The sequence below is a fragment of the Oncorhynchus mykiss genome, chromosome 28, assembly GCF_013265735.2.
Source record: "Oncorhynchus mykiss isolate Arlee chromosome 28, USDA_OmykA_1.1, whole genome shotgun sequence".
Taxonomy (NCBI): Eukaryota; Metazoa; Chordata; class Actinopteri; order Salmoniformes; family Salmonidae; genus Oncorhynchus; species Oncorhynchus mykiss.
In genome coordinates this window covers 32,055,445-32,072,977 of record NC_048592.1, presented here as the reverse complement: position 1 = coordinate 32,072,977, position 17,533 = coordinate 32,055,445, and the positions used below count along the sequence as shown (strand labels likewise).

The window sequence follows — 17,533 nt, the reverse complement described above, 5'->3', positions numbered from 1 at the left end:
TAAGTCGTGCATGTGTTTACTAATCTAAGTCGTGCATGTGTTTACTAATCTAAGTTGTGCATGTGTTTACTAATCTAAGTCCTGCATGTGTTTACAAAACTAAGTCGTGCATGTGTTTACTAATCTAAGTCCTGCATGTGTTTACTAATCTAAGTCGTGCATGTGTTTACATGGTTTTGCGCATGTGCCTGCTGATAGAAATCTCAATGGCAGTACCGGCGCTCTAAAAAGTTAGGTAAACAAAACTTTCCTGTAGACATTATATCTCAAATTTCGACCAGCAGAAGGACCAACTGCACAGACAATGGGTAGAGTAAGTTCAAATGTAATTTTATTCAACATTCTGGCTTGTAAGGAAAGTTTTTGCAGTGCTTAGTTTCAGGCCTTGTAAACAGAAAGCTGGAATCACAGTCTGATTTATCAGCCTAGTAAACGATCACCTAGGTTGCTTAAACATCATACTGTGTTACCATGGTTACCCCATGGATATTCAGTCTGAAAGAAGTCGTGTTAAAAAACACGCAAGAATCACTACAAGGAAGAATGTTAAATAAATATATATTTACACTTTACCGGTTGGTCCTTTTGAGGATAGGAAGTGGAGAGAAAATATCTACAGGATTGTATTGTTTACCCGACTTTTGCGGTGCAGTTAGGTTCTGTAGTGGTCATTCAATCTTCTCAGTAACAGTTGGGACAATTTGGAGTAAAGTGCATTTCTCATTCCTGGATTGAGGTAAGTTTATCTCATACCGGCTCCATCGTGTCCTAATATACACTGGAAGAACTCTCTGGTGGTTATCAGACAGCATTATGGGGTTCTCTATCAAAAGCGCAACCTTTTGAAAAATATTTTTATGTTGCTAATATATGGTTGGATCTCTGTCGACATTGAGGCTATCATTAAAGATAATCCTATCTGTGCTATCATCTAACTCAAATGAAGCCTGTAGGTTAGCCAGCAGATCGGACCCACTTGTTTACAGCTGCACTAGTCTTGGACAGCCTTCCAATGTATATTAGAACACGATGGAGCCGGTATGAGATATGGCCTCAAAAGGTACCTCAATCCAGGAATGAGAAATGCACTGTACTCCGAATTGTCCCATTATCCCAACTGTTACTCCGAGAAGATTGAACGCCCACTAAAAAGTAGCAGTATTTCAATCTTCTCGATGGAGCAATGTGGATAAGGGTCAAATTTAGTACAGTAACATATCCCATACCTACATTGAGGTTTGTTTTCTGATCCATATCTCGCTCTGGCTCCACGGTGTCTTAATGTAACTATGATTGCGTTCAGACCCCAGTGCAGCTCAGGGTAAACAAGCCTAATGGTACTTGGGTCGGTATCTTCTGGAAACTACAATGTGCAAAAATGAACACAACATGTAACAATTTCAAAGACTTTACTGAGTTACAGTTCATATATAGAAATCAGGCAATTTAAATAAATTAATCAGGCCCTGATCTATGGATTTCACATGACTGGGAATACAGATATGCATCCAATGGCTAGCTAGTTAGCGAGGTGCGCGCTAATAGCGTTTCAATTCGTGATGTCACTTGCTCTGAGATTTTGAAGTAGTTGTTTCCTTGCTCTACAAGGGCTGTGGTTTTTGTGGAGCAGTAGGTAACGATTATTCATGAGAGACAGTTGTTGATGTGTGCAGAGGGTTCCTGGCTCGAGCCCAGGGAGGTGCGTGGAGAGGGACGGAAGCAAAATTGGAACATTTCTGGGATATTTTATTTCAGCTCATGAAACATGGGACCAACACTTTACATGTTGTGTTTATATTTTTGTTCAGTATATATGTAAAATCCACTGGTGAATAAATTTGTAGAGAGCAGAGATTAGACTTCATGATGACATAGACCTAATGTGAGAGACTGCTACACTGCAGACAGACAGTCAATGTTAACATGCCGATCCAGCAGGTGTAAATCAATTTAAAGTTTTATTGAGGCCCAAGTTCCAAAACAATATGAAGAAAAAGTTGACTGAAACCATAGACATCACATCATTGTATCTGTCCCATTACGGTGTCTGTGAGAGTGTGGGCAGTGCCATTGGCAGAGGCCATCTCCATTTTGAAGTAGTCAATTTTCTTCTGACTACTTGAGGGGCAGGTAGTTTGAGCCAAGTGTACATAAAGAACCTCAGAAAGTGCCCCCAGGAATACATCTCTCTACATTTGCATCTCTGTTGACAGAGCAGACTGGTCTCAGACTAGACATAACATAGTAAATGTAAATCTGGGACACTTAAATTAGTATGATATGTTACATTTGGTATGTTTACATAAGACAGAAGGTTACTTAAGGCAAAAACGCAAACATCTAGCAACCCAAAAGTTGCATATTCGAATCTCATCACAGACAACTTTAGCATTTTATCTATTTAGCAACTATGCAACTTCTTACTACTTTTTAGTTACTTTGCAACTACTTAGCATGGTGTACATCTACAAATTAATACATACCATACAAAGGGTAATTTATCATACTAAGTGGAATGTCTCGAAATGTACATACAGAATAATACGAAATGCTCTGAGACCACATTGGAGCGAGAAATGGGGCAACTATCAAGTGTTTCTGCCACAAGTCTGCTAGAGTGAGACAAGGAGAGTGAGAGACACTTATTCGAATGAGTTGTCCTCATCATGTTCCCCCGCTCACCTCTCCAATTGAATCCTACCACAGGTAAAGTTGCGACTGTGCTTACCTTCATTCTGAACACGTTTGGGTCAAGATTGCGCGACAGCAAGTAACGTTACACTTCTAAAGAAGTGAATAAGGTAATGAAGTTTATCTGCAAGTCTTATAGCTTATGTTGTTACATTGTATTTACAATATTGTTACATTGTTGTTCGCTACATTATTATGTTGTGACATTGTGTTGTTTCATGGTGTTTCCAGCTACATTGTAGGTTATTCAGAATGTTACACTGTAGATTACAGTCACAGATTGAGAAGAATCGTTGCTACAGTAACATAACATGTAGCCTAGCCAGGACGTTTTGCAGATAAAAGTTTCAGCCCACAGCTACAATTCTACAGATTGTGGAATTAATATTTTGTTTTGCCCTTAATTCACGTGAAGAAAAAAATAACTTTAAATCAAACAAAATTATAATTTGACAGCGCCCCAGTTACTGCAACATATCTTTTAAAAAATATAGAGAAGTAACGTTAGAGAGCTGTCAATTGGGGTCTAGTGGAAGTAGCTGCTATGCAACCAAGCAAGTTTGTTGGAACATTTGGTGTTAGTTATATAACAGTCGAATGTCCCAACAAGCTGGTTTGGTTGCATCACGGCTAAGGTGGAAGGAGCCACCTGAGACCCTTTCAGCCATCCAAAAAGAGTAAAGATGAAGCTGCACTGAATGTCTCCCCTATTCTTTTCATGTTGGGCCTTCACCTCTTGGTTAACGTAACACCTATCAGGCTCATTTTCTCAGGTCTATCCTCTTACTCAATCGGATTTGTTCTCTGATAACATTTTGTGGCAAGATAAATATTTATTTTTCAAACAAACTCCCATCAAAGTCAATAGGTGCACTGTTGATATGTATACCCCCATTGCTCTTAGAAAAGTATCCACATCAGCATTTGGATTTAGAGCTGTTGATATATATCCCCCATTGCTCTTAGAAAATAATCCACATCAGCATTTGGATTTAGGTTTCTCTTCTGCCGTGAATATACAGGTATGTGAGAGGCCCATAGGTAGTTAGTTAGCAGTAGCTCTGTACTCGTGACATAGTTAAACAATCTTGTTTGACCGGTTTCTGTTCAGTCATAGTATAGATCCGGGCAAACACATACAAATGACTTCAAATCCAGAAAAACGTCTTTCACTTCCTCTGCTTGTAGAACCTATGTGTCGGGTGTTCTTCCTTTCACGTGTGTGTGTGTGCGTGTGTGTGCATACATGACTGTCTGTCTGTCTGTCTGTCACCCCAGTAATTGAGTGAAGCCTATGTTTGGGATGATCTGAGGGAGACACTGCCAAGAACTCAACCTGTGTATGGGATGAATTACCAACAAGATTTTCAGTGGATTTTAATAATACAGTGGGGCAAACAAGTATTTAGTCAGCCACCAATTGTGCAAGTTCTCCCACTTAAAAAGATGAGAGAGGCCTGTAATTTTCATCATAGGTACACTTCAACTATGACAGACAAAATGAGAAAAAAAATCCAGAAAATCACATTGTAGGATTTTTAATTAATTTATTTGCAAATTATGGTAGAAAATAAGTAAAAAATCACACCAGATTCTGACATGTTTTCTGATCCACACCCCTACCTTTAAAAAAAAAAGGTATCTGTATTTCCAGCCATGTGAAATCCAAAGATTAGAATTAATTTCAATTGACAGATTTTCTTAAACTCTTTGAAATTGTTGCATGTTGCGTTTATATTTTTGTGAATTGTAAATTCCTTTGCTGTGATGATTTATTTGATGAATTCTTATCTTTCACTTTTGTCTCACAACCTATTTAGCTTTCCTGTGTTCTGCTCCCATTCATCACCTGGAGGAGAACCATCTTGCTGCAGTTTGAATTAGCCCCTGACCTCACTATTTAGACATTGGGACCATGTCTTTTTTTTGTGGATTTTGTCTTACACAGTCTAGTGCATTTTAGAGTTGAAGAACACCAACTACAGACACATGTGCTTGTTTGTATCACGACACAAGGCGAGACCCAGATGCAGATACATTAATTATAAGCAGGCTCGAGGTCAGGGGCAGGCAGAGTGGTCAGGCAGGTGGGCTCAGAGTCAGGACAGGCAAGGGTCAAAACCAGGAGGACGAGGAAAAAGAGAGACTAGGAAAAACCAGGAGCTGAGAGAAAACCGCTGGTTGACTTGGCAAACAAGACGAACTGGCACGACTGGGGGAAAACAGGAGCTGAGAGAAAAACGCTGGTTGACTTGGCAAACAAGACGAACTGGCACGACTGGGGGAAAACAGGAGCTGAGAGAAAAACGCTGGTTGACTTGGCAAACAAGACGAACTGGCACATACAGACAGAAGACACAGGTATAAATACCCAGGGGATACGTGGGGAGGATGGGTAACACCTGGAGGGGGGTGGAGACAAGCACAAGGACAGGTGAAACGGATCAGGGTGTGACAGTTTGAGTATCTTGAAGACTAAATTCAATGTGGAATCAGTTTAACTGGTGACAAACAGATCATTTTACTATGGTAACATGCAGTGGGGAGAATTCCAGTTGTCCCCGTCAGGAGCCAAGCTTTTGCCATAAAGTTCTCGTCTCTCGACCACACAAGCTTTAGATTGCATTTGGCTATGGCACTCGTCTCTCTTGACATCAGTCATCTACATTGGTGACCAGGGTGGAATCCTTTTGATACACCTATGAGGCCTGGGCACACAAATGATCCTAGAGAGAAGGGGGAATACTGAAGCATGCGTTGATGACAGTTCTACAGTCTCCATCAGAGGCCCAGGCTTTTGGCATAGATGGTGAAGCTCTCATTTCTGGACAGCAACAATTGTAAGATTGTGCTCTCCATGCCACTTGATATACATTGATTGGAATGTTACACTATATTTCGATTCTTCAAATATTGCCTGAGACACCTTTGTTATTTGTCTCCATACTCAATAAAATGGTCAAATACTATTTGTGATGGTGTTCTTTATTCAAATGTATCTGAATGAAACGTACATTATGGAAAACATGTCTCACACTCCGTCATAGTAAAATAATTCATTCATTGGCAAGATTTTAGCACCATCAACTTTTACAAGGTTAGTAGGAAAGTTACTAATTCAAACCAAAAAAATACTCACATTGACCTAAAATGTTGTATTTTTGAACTCAAACATTCATTTCCCAAATGCTTTTTCTATAATCCCACAGGATATTCATCATTCTCCATACCTTATATTCCAATGCATCCAACAGTATGCATGCTGACCACTGATTATCTTATTTCAGAGCACATTGAACAACTGTTTTTAGAGAGCATTGTATCGCAAGGTATGCTATATGTGTAGGCTATGCCATATTGGCTAATTTGCAGATGCAGCTGTCATTTTTAAACCTCCATTCTAGGATACATGACACACATCATTCTATCTACATGCTTTTATTTGGGTTTCTATGCAAAGAATATGATTGAAAATGTCTTTAAGACTGTAGCAAGTTACTTGAAATGAGACCGGGTGCACAGACGCTAGGTGAAAAATTCATTTGAATCCAATTTGTAACGATAAAATGTGAAGAAATCCAAGGGGGTGTGTAGACTTTCTATAGTGACTAACTATAGTTAGTATTGGGATAATATTGTGAGGTCCCTGACAATTCCCAGCTTTACTTTTGATCTTTCTTGTTTTTAGGTTTGTTAGGTATTTTGTAAGCTTCAAATGTCACAGCTAACAGGAGATGGAACGTGATAGTGATATAAATGGTTTGTCTAGGTACAAACAGAGGCACACGGGAAATGAAAAGGAAAACATACCCAAACTGAAATGCTCCAAACGTGACAGTGCTACACAATTAGCAAACAAGGGAAGTTCACTTACTCTATATGCACAACAATCTATCAGACAATATACATCTACAGTGCCTATAGAAAGTCTACATCCCCTTGAACTTATTTGAGGTGGAATTGAAATACATTTAATTTAACTTTTTATCATTAATCCACACAAAATACTGCATAATGTCAAAGTGAAAAGAAAATTATACATATTTTTACAAATTAATAACAATTAAATAACTAAAATAGTAATTGTTTAAGTATTTGCCTTTGTTTAGGCAAGCCTAAATTAGTTCAGGAGTAAAATTTGGCATATCAAATCACACATCAGTGGTACGTGCATATGTATTCACCCCCTTTGCTATGAAGCACCTAAATAAGATCTGGTGCAACCAATTACCTTCAGAAGTCACATAATTAGGCCACCTGTGTGCAATCTAAGTGTCACATGATCTGTCACATGATCTCAGTATATATATACACCTGTTCTGAAAGGCCCCAGAGTCTGCAACACCACTAAGCAAGGGGCACCACCAAGCAAACGGCACCATGAAGACCAAGGAGCTCTCCATACAGGTCAGGGACAAAGTTGTGGAGAAGTACAGATCAGGGTTGGGTTATCAAAAAATATCAGAAACTTTGAACATCCCACGGAGCACGATTAAATCCATTATTAAAAAAGGGAAAGAATATGGCACCACAACAAACCTGCCAAGAGAGGTCCGCCCACCAAAACTCATGGGCCAGGCAAGGAGGGCATTAATCAGAGGCAACAAAGATAACCCTGAAGGAGCTGCAAAACTCCACAGCAGCGATTGGAGTATCTGTCCATAGGACCACTTTAAACCATAAGCTTTACGGAAGAGTGGCCAGAAAAAAGCGATTGCTTAAAGAAAAAAATAAGCAAAGCATGTGGGAGACTCCCCAAACATATGGAAGAAGGTACTCTGGTCAGATTAAAAAAATGTAGCTTTTTGGCCATCAAGGAAAACGCTATGTCTGGCGCAAACCCAACGTCTCTCATCATCCCGAGAACACCATCCCCACAGTGAAGCATGGTGGTGGCAGCATCATGCTGTAGGGATGTTTGCAACAAGGTACTAATGTAATACTGCAAAAAAATCCTAGCGAGAAACCTGCTTCAGTCTGCTTTACAACAGATACTGGGGGCATAAAAGGGATAGCCCCACCTCTTTCATGTGGAAGTGATCTGGTTGATTACATTGACTGAGGTGTGTAGCGGCCAATAAGGAGCAGGCTTCTGTCCAAGAAGCAGGGGAGTGGGAGGAGTTTTGTACACCAGGTCTGCGTTCAGTAAGTTTTTACGTTCTGGAACGTTCAATCGAACGGAAACGGTGCTGGACTGAACGAATAATTGAAAAATGGGAAGGAGTTGGGTTGTGGATTGGGGAATACTACAGCCCCACAGTGGAGGTGTTATAATACCCATAAAACCTAGTGTACATTTTTCCCATAGGGGATTTTAGAAACACTTAAAATAAGGGCTGTGTTTTGTGTAGGTTTACCCTGGTGTGACGTTTTGATAATCATGTAAATCTTTCTAGGACAAGGTGACTTGTGTCAACTAACTCATTGTTGGAAAAGGACACGTACAGTTGAAGACAGAAGTTTACATACACAGCCAAATACATTTAAACTCAGTTTTTCACAATTCCTGAAATGTAATCCAAGTACAATTCCCTGTTTTAGGTCAGTTAGGATCACCATTTTATGATAAGAATGTGAAATGTCAGAATAATAATAGAGATAATTATTTATTTCAGCTTTTATTTATTTCATCACATTCCCAGTGGGTCAGACGTTTACATACATTCAATTAGTATTTGGTAGCATTGCCTTTAAACTGTTTAACTTGGGTCAAACGTTTCGGGTAGCCTTCCACTAGCTTCCCACAATAAGTTGGGTGAATTTTGGCTCATTCCTCCTGACAGAGCTGGTGTAACTGAGTCAGGTTTGTAGGTCTCCTTGCTCACACACACCTTTTCAGTTCTGCCCACACATTTTCTATAGGATTGAGGTCAGGGATTTGTGATGGCCACTCCAATACCTTTGTTGTTCTTAAGCCATTTTGCCACAACTTTGGAAGTATGCTTGTGGTCATTGTCCATTTGGAAGACCCATTTGCAACCAAGCTTTAACTTCCTGACTGATGTCTTGACACCATGCTCCCCCATAGTGCTATCTGTTTTGTGAAGTGCACCAGTTCCTCCTGCAGCAATGCACCCCCACAACATTTTTTATGTTTTACCTTTATTTAACTAGGCAAGTCAGTTAAGAACAAATTCTTAGTTTCAATGACGGCCTAGGAACACTGGGTTAACTGCCTGTTCAGGGGCAGAACGACAGCTCGGGGACAGCTCGGAGATTCAAACTTGCAACCTTTCGGTTCCTAGTCCAACGCTCTAACCACTAGGCTACCCTGCCCCCCACATGATGCTGCCACCCCAGTGATTCACTGTTGGGATGGCAAGCCTCCCCGTTTCCTCCAAACATAACAATGGTCATTATGGCCTAACAGTTCTATTTTTGTTTCATCAGACCAGAGGACATTTCTCCAAATAGTACGATCTTTGTCCCCATGTGAAGTTGCAAACCGTAGTCTGGCTTTTTTATGGCGGTTTTGGAGCAGTGGATTCTTCCTTGTTGAGCGGCCTTTCAGGTTATGTTGATATAGGACCTGTTTTACAGTTGATATAGATACTTTTGTACTTGTTTCCTCCAGCATCTTAACAAGGTCCTTTGCTGTTATTCTGGGATTGATTGGCACTTTTCGCAGCAAAGTACATTAATCTCTAGGAGACAGAACGCGTCTCCTTCCTGAGTGGTATGACGGCTTCGTGGTCCCATGGTGTTTATACTTGCTTACTATTGTTTGTATAGATGAATGTGGTTTTCATTCAGGCATTTGGATATTGCTCCCAAGGATGAACCAGACTTGTGGAGGTCCACAATTCTTTTTCTGAGGTCGGCTGATTTCTTTAGATTTTCCCATGATGTCAAGCAAAGAGGCACTGAGTTTGAAGGTAGGCCTTGAAATACATCCACAGGTACACCTCCTATTGACTCAAATTATGTCAATTAGCCTATCAGAAGCTTCTAAAGCCATGACATAATTTTCTGGAATTTTCCACGCTGGTTAAAGACACAGTCAACTCAGTGTATATAAACTTCTGACCCACTGGAATTGTGATACAGTGAATTATAAGTGAAATAATGTGTCTGTAAACAATTGTTGGAAAAATTACTTATGTTATGCACAAAGTAGATGTCCTAACCGACTTGCCAAAACTATAGTTTGTTAACAAGAAATGTGTGGAGTGGTTGAAAAACGAGTTTTAATGACTCCAACCTAAGTGTATGTAAACTTCCGACTTCAACTGTAAGTTAGCATTTCACTGTTAGTATACACCTTTCGTTTACAAAGCATATGACAAATAACATTTGATTTGGTCAACACAAAAAAAATGAATTTTGGGTAAACGTGTCTTTCAGTATAAACTGTAGCGTAACGGTCAAGCGGTTTGAACCTCTGGCCTACAGTTGATCAGACTAATATTATTATAGTAGTTATCTGATTGCTAACGTTTAGGTCGGCTGCTACAACATTTGTGTAAAGAGTTTTTGCTTGTGGCTGTCTGGAGTCATTTTCTTGTTTGCTAAAATAATATTGGATGGAAGTGGATGCGCCATGCCCGACCTGTGATTTCCGTGAATCTGATTGGTAAAGACACACACACTTTTATCAGATGGACATAGTGCGCGAGTTGACGAATGACGAAGGAAAGTCAGTCTAAAAACAGTAGGCCTACTTTGCCCATTTTCAAAATTTTTGCGTTAAAATTATTAAACCAAATTAAACACGTGCTGGGGTAAATGCCTGCTTACCATACATCACCCACTGGGCACACACTGGTTAAATCAACTTTGTTTTCACATCATTTCAATTAAAACCAACGTGGAATAGACGTTGAATTGACGTCTGTCTGTGCCCAGTGGGCATTGTCATTCATTTAGACTCATGCTTAATAATTCACAAAAAGGATTCTGTGTTCACTTACAAAGTATCTTAGTGAACACAGTGTGCAGTGTAATGCCTTTTGGGAATAGGTGTGTGAGTGTGTAACCGTTCAACTGTGTGTTCATTGGGTCCTCAGTGCTAAGCCACTGGAGTGAGGGAATGTGTGTTTACGTCCAGGGTTCCTATGAAGACAGTGGTTGTGTGTGTGTGTGTGTGCGCGAGTGAACCCATGTGTGTGTGTGTGTGTGTGTGTACGTATGTGTGAAGGGCGGCTTTCTGGCTACCCAGTGCTCTGACATCCCCACACCCTCCTCCCCTTCCCAGTATACACACACACACACACACACACACACACACACACACACACAGAGGGATTGTGTGGCCACTCCCCACTAGCAGCAGCTTGAGAGTGTCTACACAAGAAGGCTAGTGTGTTGTTGCGTTGTCACGTCTCTGCTCTGCTCTTTCAGCTTTAGCCCTTCTCCCTGCACCCACGTTACCTACTCATTTACCTAAAGCAGCAGCCGTAAAATACATGCCTGAAAGTAGATCCCCTTCATACGGGTCTTCACAAATATATCAATGGTAAAAAAAAAAATACATTAAAAGGTGTAATATGTAGAAATGCTCCGCCATTTCCTGGTTGCTAAAAACAAGCAATAGAGCAATAGAGTGTAGAACATCAATGTACTAAATCTAAACTAATATCTTAGTTTAGATTTATTTGTATTTTCAGTTGTTTGAAGCTGGTGTACAAAGCCGAAACCAAAAGACGCAAAAACTTAACGTAAGAACAGGAAGCATAGAAATCGCCCACATAGAACATATCTACAGCATCTTAGACTTGCTTTCAGTGCGAATTACAGATCTATAACACACATTTCTATGGTAATTTGATCAGGTTGCCCAAAAAGTTACACATTGCAGCTTTAAGGTAATAAGTACAGTCAATCAATCCCAAAACAGGTTAGTGAAGGTGCCGATGGGAAAATGCTAAACTGGATGAACAGGAAAAAGTCCTTCCAATCACATACACGTTTATTTGAAGCACTCAGCAGAAACCCGAAGACTGTTGCACGGGAGCCTGAATATAATTATAAAGTCCTTTGCATTGTGTTGATGTGGCGAGTCACAATTAGCTTTTTGAAAGTCCTATATCTTGAAAGCTTTATTTCTGAAATGCAAAACATTTTGGGACTGTATCAACAGTGGACTAATAGTTTTTGAGTGGATTTTTCCTTTAAGAGCTGTGCCTGCCTGTGAGTGAGCCTATGGCTGGCCCAGTCAGGATGCATAAACGTTGACAACTTTTCAGCAATTTGACCTAGCTCTTGCAATATTACTGAATTTGCTTCTCCCATCTGGCTCTCCAGTCACTGAGCGCTAACACATAGGAAGGAGTGGCATCCTGCCTCTCCAAGGGGACCTGGCTGATTTTACCTCCAGGAGCCACGTTGCCTTCTCAGCCGTCCTGCTATGGTTTGTCTTGTTTTATTGGTTGGGGAGTGTTATGAGTTGCTCAGAAAAGGTAGGTTGGATAAATTGGACATGTTAGTGAAAGCACATTGTGGTCTTTTCTTGGTCTTGAGACTAAGTGGGCTTTGGCTCTTATGTGTGCATGAGGTTCAGTAAAGGCATGGTCAGTAATATTAAGCTTTATATTTCAGACAGGCTAGTCCATTCATCTTGGTTGTCTTATCTGTATTTGGGCATTGTCAGTGTATTTGTATTAGTAGCAGTAGCGTGTAAAATCAGTGGTGAAGTCAAGCCAGAAAAAAAAGCCATATTACATAAGTATTAAGCCCCCTTGACTTTTTCCAGATTTTGTTACATTACAGCCTTATTCAAAAATGGATTAAATAAAAATAAATCCTCAGCCATCTACACTCAATACCCTATAATGACAAAGTGAAAACAAGTTGTTAGAAATGTTTGCATATTTATAAAAACATTTAAAAAACGATACCTTATTTACATAAGTATTCAGACCTTTTGCTATAAGACTCGAAATTGAGCTCAGGTGCATCCTGTTTCCATTGATCATCTTTGAGATGTTTCAATAACTTGGTTGGAGTCGACCTGTGGTAAATTCAATCGATTGGACATGTTTTGGAAAGGCAGACGCCTGTCTATATAAGATCCAACAGTTGACAGAGCAAAAAAAAACAAGCCATGAGGTCAAAGGAATTGTCCGTAGAGCTCCAAGACATGATTGTGTTGAGGCACAGATCTAGGGAAGGGTACCAACATATTTCTGCAGCATTGAAGGTCCCCAAGAACAAAGTGGCCTCAATCATTCTTAAATGGAAGAAGTTTGGAACCACTGAGACTCTTCCTAGAGCTGTCCGCTCGGCAAAACTGAGCAGTCGGGGGAGAAGAGCCTTGATCAGGGAGTTGACCAAGAACCTGATGGTCACTCTAACTGAGCTCTAAAGTTCCTCTGTGGAGATGGGAGAACCTTCCAGAAGGACAACCATCTCTGCAGCACTCCACCAATCAGGCCTTTATGGTAGAGTGGCCAGACGGAAGCCACTCCTCAGTAAAAGGCACATGACAGCCTGCATGGAGTTTACCAAAAGGCACCTAAAGATTCTCAGACAATGACGAAACAAGATTCTCTGGTCTGATAAATCCACAATTTAACTATTTGGCCTGAATGCCAAGCGTCACGTCTGGAGGAAACCTGGCATGTGTTTCAGTGGCAGGGATGTCTTTCAGTGGCAGGGACTTGGAGACTAGTCAGGGTCGAGGCAAAGATGAATGGAGCAAAGTACAGAGAGATCCTTGATAAAAACCTGCTCCAGAGTGCTCAGGACCTCAGACTTGGGCGAAGGTTCACCTTCCAACAGAACAACAACCCTAAGCACACATCTAAGACAACGCAGGAGTGGCTTTGGGACATCTTTCTAAATGTCCTTGAGTGGCCCAGCCAGAGCCTGGACTTGAACCCGATCGAACATTTCTGGAGTGAAGCAACGCTCCCCATCTAACCTGACAGAGCTTGACAGGATCTGCAGAGAAGAATGGGAGAAACTCCCCAAATACAGGTTGTAGCTTGTAACGTCATGCCCAAGAAGACTCAATGCTGTAATCGCTGCCAAAGGTGCTTCAACAAAGTACTGAGTTAAGGGCCTGAATACTTATGTAAATGTGATATTCCATTTGTTTATATTTTTGTTTGCAAAAAAATACAAAAATAAAACTGTTTTTGCTTTGTCATTACGAGGTATTGTGTGTAGATTGAGGATGGAAAAAAACAATTGAATCAATTTTAGAATAAGGCTGTAACGTAACAAAATGTGGACAAAGGCGTAGGGTCTGTATACTTTCTGAAGGCACTGTATATACAAAAGTATGTGAACACCTTTTCAAATGAGTAGATTTGGCTACACCCATTGCTGACAGATGTATAAAATCGAGCACACAGCCATGCAATCCCCATAGACAAACATTGGTAGTAGACTGGCCATACTGAAGAGCTCTGTGACTTCCAACGTGGCACCGTCATACGATGCCACCTTTCCAACAAGTCAGTTTGTCAACTGTAAGTGCAGTTATTGTGAAATGGAAACGTCTAGCAGCAACAACGGCTCAGTTGCAAAAATGGTAGGCCACACAAGCTCACAGAACGGGACTGAAGCATGACGCAAGTAAATGTCATCTGTCCTCGGTTGCAACACTCACTACTGCGTTCCAAACTGCCTATGAAAGCAACCTCAGCACAATAACTGTTCTTCGGGAGCTTCATGAAATGGGTTTCCATGACCGTGCAGCCGCACACAAGCCTAAGATCCGCATATGGAATGCCAAACATCGGCTGGAGTGGTGTAAAGCTCACCGCCATTGAACTCTGGAGCAGTGGAAACGTGTTCTCTGGAGTGATGAATCACGCTTCACCATCTGGTAACCTGTCGGACGAATCTGGGTTTGGCGGATGCCAGGAGAACACAACCTATCCTAAAGCATAGTGCCAACTGTAAAGTTTGGTGGCGGTGGAATAGTGGTCTATGCCTGTTTTTCATGGTTCGGGCGAGGCCCATTAGTTCGAGTGAAGGAAGGGAAATCTTAACGCTACAGCTTACAATGGCATTCTAGATGATTCTGTGCTTCCAACTTTGTGGCAACAGTTTGGGGAAGGCCCTTTCCAGTTTCTGCATGACAATGCCCCAAGCGAGGTCCATACAGAAATGGTTTGTTGAGATTGGTGTGGAAGAAACTTGACTGGCCTGCACAGAGCCCTGACCTCAACCCCATTGAACACCTTTGGGATGTATTGGAACATTGACTGCAAGCCAGGCCTAATCGGCCAACATCAGTGCCCAACCTCTCTGACGCTCTTGTGGCTGAATGGAAGCAAGTCCCCGCAGCAATGTTCCAACATAGTGGAAAGCCTTCCCAGAAGAATGGAGGCTGTTATAGCAGCAAAGGGGGGACCAACTCCATATTCATGCCCATGATTTTGGAATGAGATGTTCGACAGGCAGGTGTCGATACATACTTTTGGTCAGGTATTGTATTTGATCGTATACAAATGTGTGTATATATGTGTTGTGATAATTGCGATGTTTGCTCTGTAAATCCTGTTATATCACGGTCGCAAGGCATATGAACTATATGCCTAATGCCGAGACAATAAGAAGACACAGGGGCAGGTGTGACAACCTTTGCCCAGTGCAGTTCACAAAGCATATTGCATGTACAGTAACAGACATGACCTACAGCATGGTCAAGAAAGTTTGTTTCTGACATTTTCAGACCACTGAACAACTATTGATTTAGAACCATGGAGAGTTACTGCAAGTCGCAAAGAAAACAGGAGATGCCTCCACTATTCCAGCCCCATTTTACCTTAAACATTTCAACATCATCAAATCACCTATGCTTAGTCTAATACAGTGGCAACTAAAAGATATCAAAACATTTAGAGTCCAATCATCGTACGCTGAATAGGATGTGGCTGTCCAATGTGTCTGATGTGTGTGTCTGATGTGTGAGCGTTCTTGCAAGTAGAAAAAAACATGGAACTCTACTTGTAGAGAAACGCCAATACCATCCTCCTCTCTTTTATGTTGACAAATTGGTCTATGACTCTGTCAATCAATTCAAGTTGTTTCTGTCAATGACATATTTCTCTGTGGTAGGAGTGAAGCCAAATCCAAACTGTTTTCCCTTGACACTTTTTTTGGTGCGCCAGGACCATTCACAGTTGAGCTCAACACTGATTGGCTATTATTTTAAAGAAAAAATTATCAAGGGAGGCCAAATGCTTGTTGGCTTCCCTTGCATTCAATGCTACAGGCGGCAACAATGTCATACTCTTTACGACCAGACAGATAGATGGCATACAGAGACAGAAGGGCGCTGTTTCGCTCGCTCGGATGCTTTCTCTGGTGAGATACATTCAGCCTCATGCGAAGTGAAGGAAAATTATGAAAAACACAGACACAAAATATAAATTATTATTATTATAATTGTTTTTTTCTTGGTCAATGTTTTGGGGAAGCCTGGCTTCCCTTGGCATCTATGAATACACTCCACTGATTAGTAGGGTGGTATACACACTTAGAAAGGATAATGTAGGATAATATAGAAGTCTATGATTAAGTTCTGCCTCTCACTAGTTACTAGTTGTGTGATGTCTATTGTTATGAATTACTGTTCGTTCAGAAGAGATTGATTGTTATGATATGTACATTGCCATTTGTGCCGGTATTTCAAGTTAACATGTTGTCTGTCCTGGTCCGACATCTGATTGTACTTTTGCCAAATGTTTCGCATGACAATTCCATAAGGAGCTGGCAAGAGAGCAGAAACACCAGATTGCAACCAAGCTAGTCTCTGTTCTATTTCTCATATCAAACTTTTTGGGCATTCAGCATGTGGCGGCTCCCGAGTGGTGCAGCAGTCTAAGGTACTGCATCTCAGTGCTAGAGGTGTCACTACAGACCCTGGTTCGATTCCAGGCTGTATCACAACTGGTTGTGATTAGGAGTCCCATGGGGACAATTGTCCCAGCGTCGTTTGGATTAGGGTTTGGTCGGGGTAGGCCGTCATTGTAAATAAGAATTTGTTCTTAACTGACTTGCCTAGTTAAATAAATAAATGTGTATTGCTTTCTTATGTTCCAGGGGTATGGGTTAGATCTCTGCATGCTGAAGGTATGTGTTAATAACTGTGTAAGGCCTCAATACAATTGATTGTTAGTCATCCCACATTGCGGTGGGGCCATAATTGCGAACATTAGAAAAACGTGGAATTTATTTGGATAGTCCCAAGTAGATGCTCTATAGAATGTCACGATATCAACAAACTATCTGTTAGAATACGGGTTAGGGTAAGAGTTACGGTCAGGGTAAGAGCACTCCAGTCTCATTTTCACCTCATTTAACACCTGATTTACTTAAGGCAAATCTCAATAGGTTGTCCAGGTAAGTCATGTAACAGCACATGTGTGCTTTCCTTCTTTCCTCTTTAGTTCCTCAAGAAAGGGCGAGGCTGATGACATCACCAATTCCCATCAGACCAACTCCTTGAACGCCCTACTCCTTTAAGTTTGTAATTGTGTCTAAATGCTTGAATGTTGTGCTGAAAATATACAGTACCGGTCAAAAGTTTGGACACACCTACTCACTCCAGGGTTTTTATTTTCTTTTTTTTACTATTTTCTACATTGTAGAATAATAGTGAAGACATCAAAACTATATTAATAACACATGTGGAATCATGTAATAAAATATATTTTAGATTCTTCAAAGTAGCCACCCTTTGCCTTGATGACAGCTTTGCACACTCTTGGCATTCTCTCAACCAGCTTCATGAGGTATTCACCTACCTCAATTAACAGGGAGTCACCTCAATTAACAGGGAGTCGAGGGAGACTCTGCCAACAACACAGGTGTCACGAGTGTTTACTTGTGTCACATGATACTCTTTTATTCAGAGGTCTTGCCTGACAAGCTGTGAAAATAGCAA

At 40.9% G+C, this 17,533-nt stretch overlaps 1 protein-coding gene across 3 annotated transcripts in view; it reads left to right on the top strand.

Moving 5' to 3' along the window:
• Nucleotides 1-9,524: 9,524 nt before the first annotated feature.
• Nucleotides 9,525-17,533, top strand: part of LOC110508983 (UDP-N-acetylglucosamine transporter) — a 28,631-nt gene continuing 20,622 nt past the window's right edge. Inside the window, exon 1 of one of the 3 annotated variants that reach the window (XM_036966564.1) lies at nt 9,525-9,566. In XM_036966564.1, coding sequence (XP_036822459.1) covers nt 9,534-9,566 — 33 coding nt within the window. In that variant the 5' untranslated portion in view covers nt 9,525-9,533. Of the gene's footprint in view, nt 9,567-11,603; nt 12,090-17,533 lie in introns of those variants that run through there. The other 2 variants (XM_021589916.2, XM_036966565.1) reach the window with 2 other exon arrangements.